At 44.6% G+C, this 18,089-nt stretch overlaps 1 protein-coding gene across 1 annotated transcript; it reads left to right on the forward strand.

The window, feature by feature from the left end:
- The first annotated feature begins 195 nt into the window (after positions 1-195).
- On the forward strand, positions 196-15,317 carry KCNG4 (potassium voltage-gated channel modifier subfamily G member 4). The gene is made up of 3 exons (XM_085071442.1): positions 196-548; positions 1,387-2,185; positions 13,785-15,317. The coding sequence occupies exons 2-3, from the start codon at positions 1,436-1,438 to the stop codon at positions 14,568-14,570; spliced, it is 1,536 nt and encodes a 511-aa protein (XP_084927568.1). The 5' UTR covers positions 196-548; positions 1,387-1,435; the 3' UTR covers positions 14,571-15,317.
- The last annotated feature ends 2,772 nt before the right edge of the window (positions 15,318-18,089 follow it).

Consider the following 18,089-nt stretch of genomic DNA (forward strand, 5'->3'; position numbering starts at 1 on the left):
AGACACTGAAATAGTTTTATTAAGTAGATTTGCCAGAATTTACTGATTATTAAACCTCATTAGCCGGGGACTTGTACTCCGTGTTCTTACCCAGTTGCTGCCTGCTGCCTGCTGGATCCACGGAGGGATGCTGGAAAGATTATTGCTAAGCCCTTCCCCCTTCCCTCTCCCCTCCTCTTCCAGGACCACAGTGACAGTCCCGGGGGAAGCAAAGGAGAGGCAGGGAGAGGCCAGGATCCACCAGCTCTCCCTCAGCATCTTCCAGCAGGCAGCCCAGCAGAGGAGCTGCCCCTGGGGACACCTGCGCTGAGCATCTCCCAGCACAACATATGTTACATGAACACACACGGCTGCTTCCCCCTTCCGCGGAAGAAGGAGAGGAGGAGGAAGAGGAAACAGACAGCCAGCTCCAGAGTGCTCCAGCGCTTTTCCATGTAATCGATACGGGACAATTCCCCCCAGGAGCTGCTGCCGGGTCCTGCTGGGTGTGCGGCATGTGAGCCTCACCTGCGGGGCAGCCGAGCTCCGGCAGCTGCCCTGCCCTGCTGGTAAGTCACTTCGGGACACTTCCCCTGCAATGTTTGCGCTTGGCTGACTTGGGGTAAAAAGTGCTTTTCAACCCCTAGAGACTAGGGGCAGCAGCAGGGGTTCGCTCCTGAAAGGAGGAGGGGAGCGTTTCAGTCGCTCCGAGCTGATAAAATGCTAAAAACTTTCTGCCTGCTTTAACCAAGTTTTCCCCCCGGTGGGCGAAGGTTCGCTCTGACTCCTCAGTAATTTACAGCGGCACGAGGTCGGGTTGATAAGGACAGTCATCATTTAGACAGCACTTTCCCACTTAGGGCATTTTGTAAGCTAATCCTCGCGATCCCCCGGGAGGCAGAACGGGCGTGCGGTGCGAGGCAGAGGAACCACAATCTGAGCAGTCCAGTTAAAGCAATTAGCAACTTCGCACCCAGCTGATGGCAGGTAATTGACCACTCCATCTCTAATAACTATTAAGCAGCTTAGCTGAGTTAGCGCGTGGTTAAGGGTTTACAGAAATAAGAAAGCGAAGCGACAACGACCCGAAAATAGGGATGTGACGATGCCCGAGAGCGGCTGGGGGTAGAGCCCGAGGTGCTCCCGTTCGGGTTTGCAGGCACTCGGTGATAATTATGAATGAGGCTGTAGCTCTGCTCCGTGCCTGTGTTGCCAGACAACCAATGAGGCAGCAAAGCAAAGCTCATTCACAGCCTGCAGGTTTCAGGAAGAAGCACAGAGGTGACTTTTACTTACAAAACAGGCGCTCGTTAATTTGGTGGTTGAGGAAAGTGGCTGGAAACACCTTTTCTCTGTCAGTAACCTCTGCTGTGTTTTCTCCTCCTTGCTGTCTCTTCTGGCTGACAGATCCCCTGCACTGATGCCACTCTGGATGTCCCGGTGAGAACTCTCAGAGATGCCTATTCTCTCCAGAGGCAGCGACCAAGACTATAGTAACATTAGCTACAACTCCTGTAATTCCCTGAGCCACTTCCTCCCCATCTGCGTGGAAACCCCTTCTGTCAAGGGGGTTCATTACCAGAGAGCCAGGAGGATTTACCGCCCTGACCAAGTGTCTGCAGCCGACCTAAAGACCGAGATCATGATCAACGTTGGAGGCATCAAGTACCTGCTGCCTTGGAGTACTTTGGACGAGTTTCCCCTGACCAGGCTGAGCAAACTGAAGCTCTGCAGCAGCTATGAAGAGATCATCCAGCTGTGTGACGATTACGATGAAGACACCCATGAGTTCTTCTTTGACAGGAACCCCAACGCTTTCGGGATGATTGTCAGCTTCCTGGCGGCGGGGAAGCTGATGCTCCTGAGAGACATGTGTGCCTTGTCTTTCCAGGAGGAGCTGAGGTACTGGGGCATTGAGGAATCCAACCTGGAGAACTGCTGCTTTCGGAAGCTGTTCCAGAAGCTGCACGAGCTGGCTGAGATCCGCAAGGAAGAGGAGCTTCGGAGGAGCAAGGAGGCTTCGTGTGTGTTGGATGAGAAAACCAGATTCGGGCAGTTCATGAACAGACTCAGAGATATGGTGGATAATCCCCAGTCGGGACTGCCAGGCAAAGTCTTTGCTTGTCTCTCCATCCTCTTTGTGGCCACCACAGCTATAAGCCTTTGCGTGAGCACAATGCCAGACTTAAGAGCTGAAGAAGACAGGGTAAGTCAGTGCTTTTTAACTGGTCTAGCCACAGAATTAGTGAAAGAGTCTGGGGCAGGAAATGTGAAAATGGCTTAAATTAGTTCTATCAGTTTCAAGAGATATCATGTTAAGAATAATGGGAACAAATATTGGACAAATTTTTAGCTAAGATACAAGAAGGCTTGTGGACAGAGCAGATATTTCAGCTCTGCAGTATAGGAATGTTTTTTCTTCTTAAGAAGCAGCTGCCAGTGTAAGATCAACTTGTTAGCACTGAGACTCTCAAACTGACATTGTGGAGTTTTCAAGATGCTTCACTTTCTAGTTACAAGCAATCTCTCCTTTAGACACATCAGCAACAGAAATATTTTCCTCTGACATCTTTGCTTTCAAAACAGCTGGGTATCTTCCCTTGCGATAAAACATTCAGATCCTTAAAGAGGGAGAAATATTCATTAATTTTTATATGTTACATTTCAGCAGTTGCATAAAGATTGAAGGATGAGAGGCAGATGAAGTATTTTTGCACATACTGATACTCAAAAGCTGTGCCTATAAAAATCACGATTCTATGCTAAGAGAATTCTGTATTTGCCCCATATATATGTACATATTGTAGGAGCAATACCAACCACTATCTGAACTGCTAGCTGCACTTAAACCCTTCTCAGAGAAGTCATCCACATTCATTTAAAGCAAATAAATCAAGCCCGGATCACACAAGAAGGATCTTCTCTATAGCTCTTAATATTTCTCTGTTGCTGTTAATATTTCAGCTTTTATAAGATTTATTTTTGTAATAATAAACCAGAGGGAAGTAAGAATCCAAAGTTTTTTCAGATGTGGCAATGTCCAAATTCATCAAATAACCTTGGCTAATCTCTGTAATGAATCCTTCACTTCATTTACAAATTGACCTTCCAAAAGTGCTGAGGAAATCTGTGTCAAATAAACTCCCTGCCCCAAGCCCTGCTGTAAGACAAGAACCTCCTCAGAGTATCCTATATTGATTAATAAAGTCATTTTTACACTTAGAGCAAAGCCTGGTGTGCACAACACAAAAATCTGCATCTATTTTTCTGCTCAAGCCGTTGGTCAAGGCAGCCTTGTCATGGTTAAAAGAAGTCCTGATATTTGATGTCTTTGAACAAAACTCAGGACTGCACAGAAGGCTGAAATCCAAGATCATTCCCTGTTCCATTTTAACCCCTTGGGTATTAAGTTACATTTGCTCAGGAAAGCTCTAACCTGTCAGGAATCATCCTGGTGCTCCTCCAGCCTTCCCCAGCTATTGCTTTTTGGCTGAAAAAAGGAAAAGCTGTGCTCACAGGAAAAGCTGCTAGCACTGTTCCTGTGCTTCTTCCAAGGAAGCACTTTAAATATAGAACATCCTTCTTTCAGCTCGATGTACAAACATTACAAACTCTGCTCCAGCAAGTGCTTCCCACTAACTTTGTTAATGGAAGTGGCTCGATGCTTTTTATCTTCATTTCCCAACCACTGCAGGAAAAGCTTTTATAAATAAGTTCCAGTGCACGAGGAGAGCTCAGCTAGATGTTGTGTGTATTAAAAATAATTAACTAGTTAGAAAGAAAAGCATGCTGAGGGTTATAAGTGTGTCTGGGAGCTGCTGTTCCTGGATTTCCCATAAAATACAGGCGACATTACTACTTAGAGATTTGCATACATATCACTACTTTAAAAACCAAGCAAACTGGATGGAAAACAAGCTCAAAAGATGGATGGTTTAAAGTGCAGGGGAGAGGATGAAGGATGAACTCGAGTTTAGGACCACATTTGTCCAAACATTTGGAAACATTCCATAGTTTACACTTACAGCACCAGCCTAATGCACTTTGTCATTGTGCCCCAGAAGCACAGAGCAGAGTATTAAAAGTCCTGCTATGTGAATTATGTGATGTTCTGCTAGAGGAAACCTAGGGGAATATATGAGACAAAATACTCCTGCTTTGTGGAAAAGCAGAGAATCTGAACTGCTAAAGAGCAGTTTTTGCATCCCTGAATTTCCATCCCTAAATTCTTAGCCTGCAACAACTAAGATTTTCTTCCTGGGATCTCAAAAGAGCATTTTAACTGGAGTTGGACAAATAACTCCAGGAGCTTAATTGACTAAAATTAGGACTTCTTGGCTGCAGCTGAGTCATACTCAGTAAATTGCAACTCTGTGTGGATTTGTAACTCAAAGCTGCTCACTGACCTCAGAAAGTGATTCCAAGATGGGGCCACATTTATCAGCAACCTGGGACAGGCATGCAGGACCTGGAATTTTTGCTTTTTGGGCTGAACACAAAGACAACTAGATATCTGTTTGCTCAGTGACAGCAAACAGTCACATTCCTTCACAAAGTTTCTAAATTACCTGCAATTCCACACCTCAATTCAAAGATGCCCTGTCTTGAGGTTTATTCATTCCTGAGTTAAAGCTTGGCAAAACCTCCGTGGTAAATGTCCTCAAAAGTGCTCCAAGGATCCATTTTCCAATGCCACTAACACTGGAAATTGAATTCATCCATATTATCCATTCTGAAAAACAGACCAAAAAAAAAAAAAGCTTTACCTCTGCTGCATATGTACCACTCTAGGGTCCTGTTTCTCCTCATCACAGCCACGTTAAGAGAGAGAAAACTGGCTGGACTCCAGCTCCAGAAGGCTCAGAGTCAAAAAAAAAGAAAGGAAAAAAAAAAAAAAAAGGAAAAATAATGCAAGGTGACTTCCACTTGACTCACTTGGCTCAGAGGCTGCTGATCCCACCCTGCAGGCACATCAGATCCCTTGTCCTTTCAGCAGCTGCTAACCCAGGGCTGCTCGGAAGGGAGGAAAGCTGCCTGGGCAGGCAGCAGAGCAGGCAGGAGCGCTCACTATCCGAGGGAAAGTGCAAACTCGGGTCTGTCTCCGCGAGAGAGAGGGATGGCAGGGAGCCAAGGAGAGCATCTGCATCAGGGAAACCCTGTCGCCCTGGCAACCGGAGGGGAGGGAGGGAGGGAAGAGCATCGCCACGGGCGGCAGGAGGGAGGGGAGAGGAGGATGAGAGACAGGAACGCAGCTCGAGGCGAAATAAAGGAGTTGTTACAATCGACACCATCACACCCTCCAAAAAATGCCATTTGGGAACTTCCTCTTTGAGGGGTACGAGAGAAAAACACAGAGATTTGGGCAAAGAATTCGGGAAGTTTGTATTTCATGTGCACACGCCACGAATGCCAGCCCAGGGAGGAGAGCTCCAGGGGAAGGATGCCAAAAGTTCAGCACAACTGTGGAGCAGCAAATGAACAGCTCTGGTGAGCTCAAGGTTAAGTGTGACCATGAAATAAATATACAGAAGGTTTTATGATTTATAAGGATGATGAAAGGCTAAGGAAAGAGGAGTTATCAGTAAAAAGGTTATGTTATTTAGGCATGAAACAATGGAATTATCACATTTTCCAGGGGCAGTACATCCTTGTTGGTGATATTTGCATCTGTTCTTTATGAGATCAAACTGGTTTTGGTAAAGAAGCAAATTTGTTGTCATCAATGTGTGGTAATTAAGGCATGTAGAGAGAGGGGAAAAAAAGCATATTTAGAGGTGGGGAAATCTGGTATTGATCTGAACAGGCAGCTTGAGAGAACTGCAGATCTGAACTAGAAACCAAGAATATAGAAAAGCTGAAGTGACAAAATTCACCAGTGTTGCCCTCAAATGAAGGAATTAAGATCATCCCACTAGAGACAAGGCAGAAGTCCCATCAAAGTCCCCTGAAAGTCCCACAAAAGAGTTCCAGTCAGGATCCAAGAGGTGTCACTGAAACAGTTACTGCTCAGCACATCCAACCCAAAGGAAAAACATCATTGCACCAAAAAACTATGGAATAAAACCACTGCAGAAAAGCCTCGAGAGAGAGGACACTTTGAAGTACTCTTGGGACTTTCCTTAGGGTGAGATATTTCATTTAATGAGTCCCTAAAATTGGCATCCCCTAGAGAAATGACTCTGCAGAAAGGCTACAGCAAGGTCTGTACTTTGGGAAGGCAGCAAATTAAGGTCAGGGGGAAGAAAAAACCTCAGGTATTTCCATTCCCTGACCTTGTTACTACTAATTTTTGTATTTGCTCTTAACTGACCTTGAGAAGCTTGAAATTGCTTCAGGTATTTTATAGGACCTAATGAAACATGAGCAACATAAGCTGCAACCACTGCTGTTTCATGTGAAGATTTTATCTTGAAACTCAGAAACTCATATTTTTTTAAAAGTTTCTTTTCCTGGGATCATTTGATTATGTGAAAATCAAACTCCATTTCAAAGAGTAAGTTTTTAGTCTCTGCTTGCACTTAGAATCCAGAAAACATGAGCAGATGAAAAGAACCCGGCACTTAACATTTAGAACCACTTTTAAATTTTCTTTTTTTTCTTTCTTTTTTTTTTTTTTTAATTTTTCACTGTTATTCTGGAGCTCCTGACTAGTTTTTTCAATGCTTGATGTTGCTGAAGTTTTCTGCATGATACTGAAGCCAGAATATTTGGCTTGCACGCCGGAAGAAACTACCAAAAACCAGGTTTTCTTTAAAACTTGAATAATTTTCCTTTAAAATTATGGGGGAAAAACCAATTTATTTGCCTCAGTGTGAAGAGAAAGAAAACATAATGTTCATTGACAAGTGTAAGACTCCCAAGGCGTGTGTGTACATGCCTGTCTATAAATATACTGCTGTATACATATGACTTGAAATTACTTGGAACAAAATAAAGCTGGATGTGCTTTGGCTTTATTGCATCTGCTCAAGCACTTTATTCTGGGTTCTTATCAGGTCACTTTCTGCAGACAATCCCTCTCCTAAATTATCCAAGGATCCAGTGTAATTCTGATTTTTTCTGGCCGTTTTTTGATCAGCGAGGAAAGTAGGAAAATGTGCTTCACTGCAGCACCAGAAACCTCCTGGTCCAGGTGTACTCAGCACAGTAAAACCCAGCTAATTTATTTGCTCTGTGGACTGAATTATTTAAATTAATAATGATTGAAGAAAGATTAAATAAGAAGCCATTGAACAACAGAAATCAGAATGTTCAAGTCTGGGGCTTTGATATATATATTTATAAATCATTGCCTTGTGGGATCTGCCTTTTTTTGAGGCCAGAAACACCAGGATTTTTTAACCTTGAAATTGCCCCTTTATGTTAAGATCTGATTTCAGAGTTCCACCTGATCAGTGACCATTTTCCATGCATCCACACACAGAATTGCACATTTTGGTGTCGAGCCTGTTCTGTACAGATTCTGTACAGTTCTTTATCTGGGCTGATCAAGTCCCTCTCACTCAAGCCCTGCTCTCCACAGCCACACCATAGAGTGTCTGCACCAACTCCTGACCCTGCAGGGAGGGAAAGGACCCTGCCTGCCTTTCCCAAGCCACTCCAGGGCTCAGGGATGCTCAGGAAGCACAATGAGACATTACTGGGTTGCCTCATGTTCATCCACTCCTGGCTGTGTCCCAGCAGTGCTAAGTCTCTTAGCTTTGCACGCCATGCTGGGGGGACACCCAGCTGTGCCAGCTGTGCCAGCTGTTCTGCAGTGGGCAGCCCACCAGCAGCTGTGTCCCTCACTGGCAACCAGGATTGCTTTCCTCTCTGGCTACTCTCAAGGTTGTTATAGCTGCAAAAGGACCAAAGGCTGTGCTCTTCCCTCACCTGACTCACCTCAGGGGCTTCAGCACAGATGACCATTTTGTAAATTCCTCCTTTGGGAATGATAGAATTCCAGAGATAGAATTCCTCCTTTCCAGAATGATAGAATTTCCAGAGATAGAATTCCTCCTTTCATGGAGGAATTCTACCTCTGGAAAACTCTGTTTGTAACCAAATCATCCTCCTTGTCCTTTCCCACAGTGTCAGCACCTCCTGTTAGCACCAGGGTTTTCCCTAATGACAGATTCAGCCATATTTGGGACCCCCTGAGCTCCCTGTTCTACAGAGTTACCATAAGAAGGGATTTCTGCTCCAAAGAATTCACAGTGAGAAAAGAAGCAAAGGAACAGTTACAGGGCAAATGCTTTGACTGGCAGTTGAAGGTTATCCTCCCAAGATCTAATAAATACCTTGTTATTTTGTCCATACTGCCCTTCACAGTTACAAAATTGTCTGTTAGATTCCTCGCTAGAAAAACAGTAAAAAGTTTATTCTTTCATACCTTTCCCCTAACACCAGCACTTTAGAGTCACCAACTGCTTTGAATCAAACTCAGATTCTTCAGACTGACTCTCCCAGTGTTTGCACACTAAGCACCCAAGTCTAAAAGTTAATTGAAACATTTTATTTTACGTACACTTCTGCCCCAGAGGGGATAATTATTTGTTAGACACAGAGCAATAATTTCTTTCTCTGTTCTTCCTAATGTCCACATTAATACAGTACCAATATTAGTTTAGTTGTAGTTGTAGTAATTGTTTTCCTAAGCCCAGGCTTCTTTCCCATAAAGCAGAACAAGTGGGAACTCTTTGTGTTCTCAGAATGCACAGCGCTGCTTCAACAAGCTCATCATCCCCTAAATCAGGTTAGATCTCTTTCTCAGCTCGCTGTAACCTCCTGATTCTATTGCATCAGTCTGAAGCCATAAATCCAAGCAGCGATGTGATCCATAACCCAGGGTTTTCAAGCTCTCCCCAGCCATCCTTTGATTCAGCAGAGCGTGGTTTAATTATTCAAATAGCAGCGTCAATGCGGCCGCAGTGATTCAGCAGTACCTGCAGCACTGCAGCTGATCCCCGAGCTCAGGTATGCAGGGATTGGCACCACATTTCCCCAACCAAGCCACCACTTTGCAGCCAGAAGGGATTTCTTCCCAGTATCTGTTCATTTCCAGTGGGATGAGAACAGCCTGGAGGCAGCTGGGAACATCAGTTCCCCACAACCAGGTCGTGCCCTGCTTCACCCCTGCCTCACCTTTCCCCTGTGCTCCCACTGCCTCGGGTGTGTGGGCAGGCAAGAGCAAGAGCCAAAGCTTGTTTTCCCTCTATCCCATTAATTCATGTTTTTCCCGCAGAGGGAACTGCTCAGGGAGAAGCTCTAGACCAGGCTGCACTGCCCAGGTATGTCTGGGAAGTGCAAAAGGCTGGAAAACAGCCCCCATCCCAGGAAATGGCAACCCTGGGCTTCGAGAGGGGAATTCCTGCCAGTTTTACTTCTAAATCCCGCCCATGGAGGGCTGAGTGATTTTGGCCAACGGGCCAGGCTGCAGGAAGAGCAGTCGTGCTGGGATAAGTGCTGGACAGCACAAGCTGGCAGAAGGCAGGGCGGGAGGCAGAGCACAGGCTGATCCCATCTGCTGCCCCTTCCCTGGCCATGAAGCAGTGCGGGCAGCAGAGCAACGATCTGCACAGCACCTGGGCTGTGCCAAACCAAACCTGCCCGTGCCAGGAGCAGTCCAGCAGATGTGACAGTGACCTTGCAGCAGCCAGGAGTCAGGCATGTTCCTGGTGTGAGCAGCGACATCCTGTCAGCCTGTCCTTCCACCGCACAGGGCTGAGGAGGTGAAGCTCCGGTGGTCAGGAAACTCCTCCAGGACTCCAATAGAATGGAGCACATGCTCCATGAGCTCCTTGCCTGCCTGGTTCTGGCTCTGTGAGGTGCTGGTGGCTGAGCACCAGAACAGCCTTTCCTCGGGAGCAATCTCTGCTGCATCCTGGGTGGATCTGGTTGGGAACAGAGCTCAATCCTTCCAGCCCATTGCTCATTTGTTTGATGATGAGGAGCCAGCTGGTTCCCACACACATGCCCTGGGAGCAGCAGTGTTTGCAGGCAGTGGTTCAGTCAGGACTTCTAGCTGGGTTCAAGGAGTTTTATCAGCTTGGCTTCAGAAGAACACCAGCTGCCTTTCTCACAAGTGTGCTGTGTAAGCAGCACACACACCTCGTGCTGATGTGCACATTGATTTCCACTCTGAAGCTCTGGAAACAGGAATCTCTGTGACATGATTCTGAAATAATCCATACACTGATCTAGCTGTGCTTATTAGCAAGGCGTTCTATGAGCATTGGAAGAACTTTTGCTGTTGAACTTGGGAATAGATTCTTTGACACAGGAGAACCTGGAATCACTGACACCACCCTGAGCACTGGCAAGCACAGGGAGGAGATCACGGGCAATGCTGTAGTTTTGCTTGTTTTACATCCCAGACTCTACCCTGTTTATAGATTGTGGGAAATCCCAAATTACACAGCACAGAAAACAGGCTCAGATTGCTGCCAAAGAACTTCCACTTAGAGTCAATCACACCAAGGGCACAACGTTGGTACCAATCCAATTTTTTCCTCACACAGCTGCAGCACTGCACTCCCAACATAATGGGAATAACAGGATTTCTTTTCTCAATATATTTCAGATTAAGAGGGAATAAAGGGCAAATATCCACTGCAAAAGGTATTGGGGTAAATCTTTGGCAGTAGGAAACTAATTGATGGATCAGGTAATGATTCAAAACAAATGTTTGATTGTGAGGTGTCTTAGAGTGAAGAAAGGTTAGACACCAATGATCATCACAGAGCAGACCTTGAAGGAACAAGAATAGTTCCTTGGTGGTGTCATTCAGATATTCAATAATAATAATAATAATAAATAATAATAATAAAGTTTTTCCTTGTCTAGGAAGCATAAAAAAGTGAGCAGCATCTGGAAACTAGCATGGATAGATGAGATATATATTCTGCAGGGGAAATTCTGATTCAGTCTCCCTGGGCATTACTAAAGTTATTGATGCCTGTAAAGGTATTATTTTCACTAGATGAGATTTATACCTGTTCTAAGTTAAGTTAGTGCTGCATAACTCTGAGATCTGAATTTGTTTATCATTCTAGATGTCATTACACTTTAATTAATGTTTCCTGGCCAACTAAGAGGCCAGGAAATTTATCTCTTTTTATCTCATGGCTGGCACACATCTCAAGCACATTCAGCTGGAATTCACAATTCAGTGAATAAATTTATTTTTTGCTGCCCCATCCCTGGAAGTATCCAAGGCCAGGTTGGATGGAGCTTGGAGCAACCTGGTTATTAAGGTTCCTTCTACCCAAACCATTCTGGGATTCTGTGAGTGGAAAATAGAAGTCAGGAGAGTTGCCTTGGGCACCTATTTCCTGAGGCTATTGGAACAGGGCTAACTGCACTCAGTGCTGCTGTTCTTCTAGTTTATTATGATTTTTTTTTTTTTTTAATATTTGAAAAGAAGTTAACAGAATTATCCTAAAACAAGCATTCTCACTGTAACACCTCAGCCCATAAAGGAGCACAGAAAATCTCTTATACACCAGAGGGGAATAATGAAAAGGAAGCTTTGAATTGCTGACTGTCTCTGGTGGTGGAAGAGTTTGAAACAACTCCCTTGCTTCTTTGAGGAGGTTTATAAATCTAAGAACCCACTCAATATTTCAGGCATCAGGCTCAGTGTATATCTTTTTACACACAAAATATTGTTTCATTCATTGCTGAGCCAAATGCTTATTTCATACAGAAGATCAATACCAGGCACTCATTTTATTACATTTATATCATACGGTGTAGAATTTCTGCTGGAGGCAACTTCCATAAATCCTGGTAAATTCTTGCATTGTTGAAAAGTAAATCTGCAGGGTGAATAGAGTATAAAGAGTTACATACTCACTCCTGGCTTGTCATAACTGTTCTCCCATCAAAGTCAGTGACAGGTTGAGTGCTGATTGATGCTATGGTAATGTAAAAAGCCCACTCAAAAAAATAAAAATAAAAATAAATAAAACCTCATCTTCCCCTCTTGCTCCCAGTCAGCACCACGTTGGCTTGGAGCTTTTCAAGCTCCCACTACACTGTGGTATTTCATGTGCAAAACTACAGCAGGAGGAGAAAGAGCTCTGTGAAACTTTGACAGAAAGACCTGAAAATAAAAGCTCAGAGTTCTGCTCTAGTTCATGGTGAGGTCAAGGAGGGAGTTCTGTGGTTTGTGTCGGCAGGTGCTGAACACCAGAATATCCCAAACGTGTCTGGTTTGTTCAGGAAGAGGAATTGTATAGAAGTTGTTGTGGCACAGAGATTTTTTTATCAGTCATTGAGGCAAAAAAACCCTTTCATGGATCAGAGTATTTGGACTATGCTGAAAATAACTAATGGGAATGTGGTGTCAAAAAAATTTGAAATCTCCCACTGACACAGAGGCATCAGTATTTCAGTGAGAACAGAGATTTGAAGTCTGTGTGTTGTTCTTCCTCTTCTTTGGGCAACAGTTCCAGGAGCAACATAAAACACTGAGGTCTAAAAGTCCTCAAAACAACAGGGAGAAACAGAAATTTGCTTTGGTGCTTAATATTTCCTCTTTTTTCCCCCCTCTTATTTCAATATTTGCTGCTTTTGAACAGGATGTTGAAAAGGATGAAGAATGTTCAAAGAGGATATTCTATATAAATCACATCAGGTGCATTCCATAATATATACAAATGTTCCTAATATATAAAACATTCACATACAAACTCATGGGATGAAATCCATCTCCCCATGTGAAGGCAACGAGCAGGTTCTCATTATGCTGACAGCAGAAATTGCCTTCTCTAAGTAAATATAAATTTCCATAGGGAACACTGAGGTCACCAAGGGTGGCAAGAATTAAAAATTTCCCAACAAGTCTCTACATTGCTACACCTTGGAATTTCACACTCAGTTCAAAAGACACCCTAAATCTTAATGGTTAAAACTTGCAGCAAATAAAATATCTTTTATTTTATGAGGAAGGAATATGAAAGCCACATCATGATCTGAGAGCAATGTCACCTGTAAAGGTATAAAGGTAAATAACCAATGTACTGAAAATTCAGCCCAGTTAACAAAAAATAAAATAAATCTTGAGGGGAGCAATGAATAATTCAGAGCCCACATCAGTGGAGTGACCAGAGGCAGGTCTGTGCAGAGTCCAGGCTGCACTGTACAAATAATTCAGGGCTCAGGAAGAGTGAGCACTGCACAACACAAGTGCTGATTGCAGGCAATCTCATCAAGCCCAGTCAGCAGCTCTGCAGACATCAATGCACTCCAGCACTGCCTGCAAATGGAGCCACAGCCTGACCCTGCAAGCAGAGCTAGCCTAGCCTTTGTTAGCTTTTGTGGTGTTTCATTTTCGAGGTAAAATATGGACTCGACAGTTTACTGTGCGGAAAGGAAAAATCCCCAAATGGTGCTACGGAGCTAAATTGTTCTGAGGGTTAGGCAGGGTAAAACACACTCATGAGGGAGGAACCTCAGCTGGCCAGTTCTATAACCACTGCCTGAACAAAAGGACTTGTGACTCCCAAGTGCAGCAGAAAGTGGGAATTATTAGGGACTTACAGCCTGCATGGCTTTTTACACAGATGGGTTTCATTGTGTAGGCTGCATGGAGCAACACAGCCAAGCGAAGCAGGTAGACAGATCTGTTTATTCAGACATTTCATGTGCTCAGGATTCTCTGTACACCACTGAAGGACAGCTGCCACACTACCTGGGAACTGGGATTTGTTTATCCCTGCCACCAGTGACTCAGGCAGATCCATATTGCTCCTCCATCGGTGTTTTTGGCTGCTGGCTCACAGACTGTTCTTTTCTTTATTTCCCTCCCCACTCTGTGTCAGGGCGAGTGTTCCCAGAAGTGCTATTACATCTTCGTCATCGAGACCATCTGCGTGGCTTGGTTCTCCCTGGAGTTCTGCCTCCGCTTCATCCAGGCCAGGAGCAAATGCCAGTTCTTCAAAGGACCCCTGAACATCATCGACTTCTTGGCCATCTCCCCTTACTACGTCTCCCTCATCTTCTCCGAGGACGACTCCGGCGAGGAGGAGGACAGGCCGAGCAGCAACACGTACCTGGAGAAGGTGGGGCTGGTGCTCCGCGTCCTACGTGCCTTGAGGATCCTGTACGTGATGCGCCTGGCGCGGCACTCGCTGGGGCTGCAGACGCTCGGCCTCACCGTGCGCAAGTGCACGCGGGAGTTCGGCCTGCTGCTGCTCTTCCTGTGCGTGGCGGTCACCCTGTTCTCCCCGCTGGTGTATCTGGCGGAGAACGAGTCCGGCAGGGTGCTGGAGTTCACCAGCATCCCCGCTTCCTACTGGTGGGCCATCATCTCCATGACCACGGTGGGTTACGGGGACATGGTGCCGCGCAGCGTGCCGGGACAGATGGTGGCTCTGAGCAGCATCCTCAGCGGGATCCTCATCATGTCCTTCCCCGCCACGTCCATTTTCCACACCTTCTCCCACTCGTACTCGGAGCTGAGGAAGGAACACGAGAGGCTGCAGTCGCGGCTGAGCAGAGCGAAAAGCGCCAATCGCGCTGGGGAAAGTGATACCTTCAACGAGACTGACAGCCTGGTGCTGGAGGGACAGGCTTCCCCCATCAAATACATCTACATGGGGAACTGAGCCATTCCCAAAAACAGGGACAGAGATGGGCACATCTGAACCTCAGCAAAACACACAGAGCAAACAACAGTGTAGGTTACAGCACTCTCCTCTCTCCTGGCATAGGTAAAAGCAGCAGTCAGCCCAACATAGCCAGCTCCAAAAAATCCCCGTGGAGCTGGAGGTTGGGAGAGTGTAAAAAGCCAGAGTTTATTCAGTGATAAATGCTCATTCTTCTCTGTGACTACTAAGAATAAACTTTGTCTCTACCACTCATGCATCTTGCTGAGCACCTAATATTGAATGACTAACAACCAAACCAGCTTCTGTTGGCACAAACACACTTGTTATATTATTTGCCTTTGAGTTTCCAATGTTCTTGCAATTAGTATCCTAAGCCAGGCGTTAGGACACTTTCTTTCAGGGCTGCACACCAGTGTGGTTATCCAAAGCTCATCCACCATACAGATACAAATCCCAATTCTGTACTTAAAGCCAGTAACAAGCTTGAAATAAAACCACTGTATGTGACAGCTTTCAAAGTTTGCCTGTAGCCAGACGATCAATCTCTAACTAACAAATTGCACTGCTTTGTATAAAACACATACTGTTTGCAAGAGCATTTGCTTGAAATGCAGTTGTGGTCTGCAGACTGTAAACATATCATACTAGACAGCAAAAGTCTTCAAATTTCTTTTTCATATACTTCCTTAAAATAAGAACGAGGAATAAAGAAAGCCCAAGCTTATTGACCATATCAAAAACGTGGGTGTTATATTTTTTGTTGAATGGTTATGGTTTCTCCGGAAGAAAAATAAGATATAGATTTCTTGAAAATGAGATGATATTTCAGAAGTATCCAAAGGTATAAGCAGTAAAGAATGAGGTGAATGACTGCCAGAGAGGCAGTGGGAGTGATTTCCTGGTGGGAATGGAAGATGCCCCTTTTGGGATCCCCAGGTGTAGCCAGAAGGAAACAATAAGACTTTGCAGAGGTCAGCAATGCTCCTGTATGGATAATCTGGATGGTTTAGTACAATCTGACCCTTCAGGTGGTGTGAATTTGGGCAGTGAATTCCATACCAGGTGTGCACAGACAGCTAGCTGTGTGTTCAGGGCACAGCATGAAAGCCCTCTTGACGCCCCCAGGACTCTGACACGACGAATTTCGGGCATGTCTTTAAGCACTGAGATTAATCAAAGCCTAAATTAGTTTTTAATCAGATTTTCAGCTTTCATTACTCCATTTCTTAAACCTTGCCAAGGCCCCCATGACCTTGTGGTGAAGTGACAGCTCACCAGCTTTTGGCAGGCACCACTTGTGCCCATCCTGGTCCCACTGGGAATCTGGGGACACTTCCAGGCACTGACCCATCTCCCACCTGGAATCCAAACCCATTTCCCCTGCAGAGCTCTGCAGCTCCCTGCAGGCATTTGGGAGCCCTGGTGTTCAGCTGCTGCCCTCCCTGCTGCCCAGCTGAGGTCCAGAAAAGCACAGTTGTTGGCACAACTGGGATGACGTGACTGGAATTAATCTCTTGGGCTTATCTTGCTATTGACCTTATGATTCAAAGCAGGGAAACTGCGGCGGATTATTCATGGCGATGTTGCAACACATGTGGAACAAGTTGACTTCAGATGACAGGCATTTGCATTTGCCACGTGAAGAGTGCAATTTCTCATGGTTTATTCATAGGTCCATCTGATTTTTTTTTTATTTTTCACACCTAACATTTATTTTTTTACCAGCAATTCTCTACAGGAGGTCCACTGAGATGGTAAATCAAACGGCATCCTGGTCTGGACTGTGAACCAGACCTCTCCAGGGTCTATGCATGGTGATGCCACACATTTCTTTGGAGAGTTTCTATTTTATGCAATTAATTCTGGTTTCTTAAGAAAAACAACTGCACACTGCCACAATGCTCAGCCCACTTCTGACCAGCTTAATCAAATGTTTAACCCTGTGCAGGTTCCAAAATAACCCAAGAATGTGCTGAAAAACAGGAAAAATAAAGCACCAATATTGGACAGGGAATTGAGTGTTTGCACGTCCAGCAGAACTGGGACCATCACACATATCTCTGATTTTAACTTCATCTCCTCCTAAAGCTGGGTCTGGGCTGCACAGGTTTCACAGAGAAAAAGCCCTGCATGATTCATTGCATTAGTGGGGAGGGAAAAATATGTTGGGAGGAACATTTCGTGCCGGTGTAACTCCAGTGAGTAACACATTCAGAACAAGCAGTTACAATTAGCAGATACTGCTGTTGCCAAGATCCTATCATTTCATAACCAGCTTTAATTAAAAGAGCAGTTCAGCTGCCTGGCACCCAGCTTTTCCTCAGCTCAAAGCCTTTCCCTGGGTCTGAATCCTAGAAACAGCAGAGGAACAGAACCCATCAGGGAAAACCACACTGGAACACAACACAGGATCCTTCTGGTTGGTCTGACCTGCACCCAAAACACAGGATGGCTTTTGATCAAGGGCTAAATGATGATTTTCTGGGATGTTGAAATGGCATTGAGGGGTTGAGATCTTTGCTCTGACCTGACTTTCATTTCCTCAGGGTTCCGCAGATTGTTCCAGGTTCCTCTGGTATCTCCCAGCTGTCCTCCTGCTGCTCCTCCTCTCTGACTTTCACCACATCCTCTGGTAGAGAAGCATTACATAAGGTGGACAAATTATTATTTCAGTAATTAGCTTCCTTTAATTTCCTAATTTTTCAGGATTTTATTATTTCAGCCTACTGTTAGAACTCCTGAAATTTGTGTTCACCTGTCTTTGCACCCAGTCACTAATATTCATAATATAATGTCACCAGGTTTATTGAGTCACATAAATTCATTGAGGGAACAGTGTTTTATTTTAGGAGCAAATTGCAAAAGAATTCACTGAGTGTACTGCAGATGCCATGCATTAATTATAGCAGAACTATTTAAAACTTGCATTGGTCAACAATTTTATTTCAAACACACCCAAACACTGTTCTGCAGTTATTTTCATCAATTAAGCACATCTGCTGACAGAAATTACACTCAGCATGGCCCTTCTGGTTTTTTCCCCCCAGGAAAGATTTTCTCCCTTTTTTCTTTTGGTGCAGCAAATTATTTTAATATATTGCAGGAATCTATAAATGATGATGACAAAACCTAGAAGGTCAAGGAAAGGAAGAAGTACAGCACATTCCCAGCTTTCACTTCTACAAGTAATAAATTGTTCAACACATGTTAAAGGTAAAATTGATAAAAGGCTGATGGAAAAGTCATGTTTCCTAAATGGAATCTGGTTTCTGCAGATCTGCTTGGGAAGTTCCAGTCCTTAATTTGTAACATTAGGATAAAACCTCACACTCTGCGTTACTCTATTTTGTTTTTCCTGGATGACTAAAGTGATGCTCACAAGAAACAGATGGAGAGAAAGAACTGAGGTGTTTCCCCTCCCTCTGTGCTCCTGTCTTTACCATTTTATTTCTGAGAGAAAACAGCTCTCAAAAAACTCATTCTCCCCAAAGTTTAGGGTTCCTGTAGTTCCCTTAT

Source organism: Lichenostomus cassidix, chromosome 11 (assembly GCF_008360975.1).
Source record: "Lichenostomus cassidix isolate B80296 chromosome 11, HeHo_3.0, whole genome shotgun sequence".
In the NCBI taxonomy this organism is placed as follows: Eukaryota; Metazoa; Chordata; class Aves; order Passeriformes; family Meliphagidae; genus Lichenostomus; species Lichenostomus cassidix.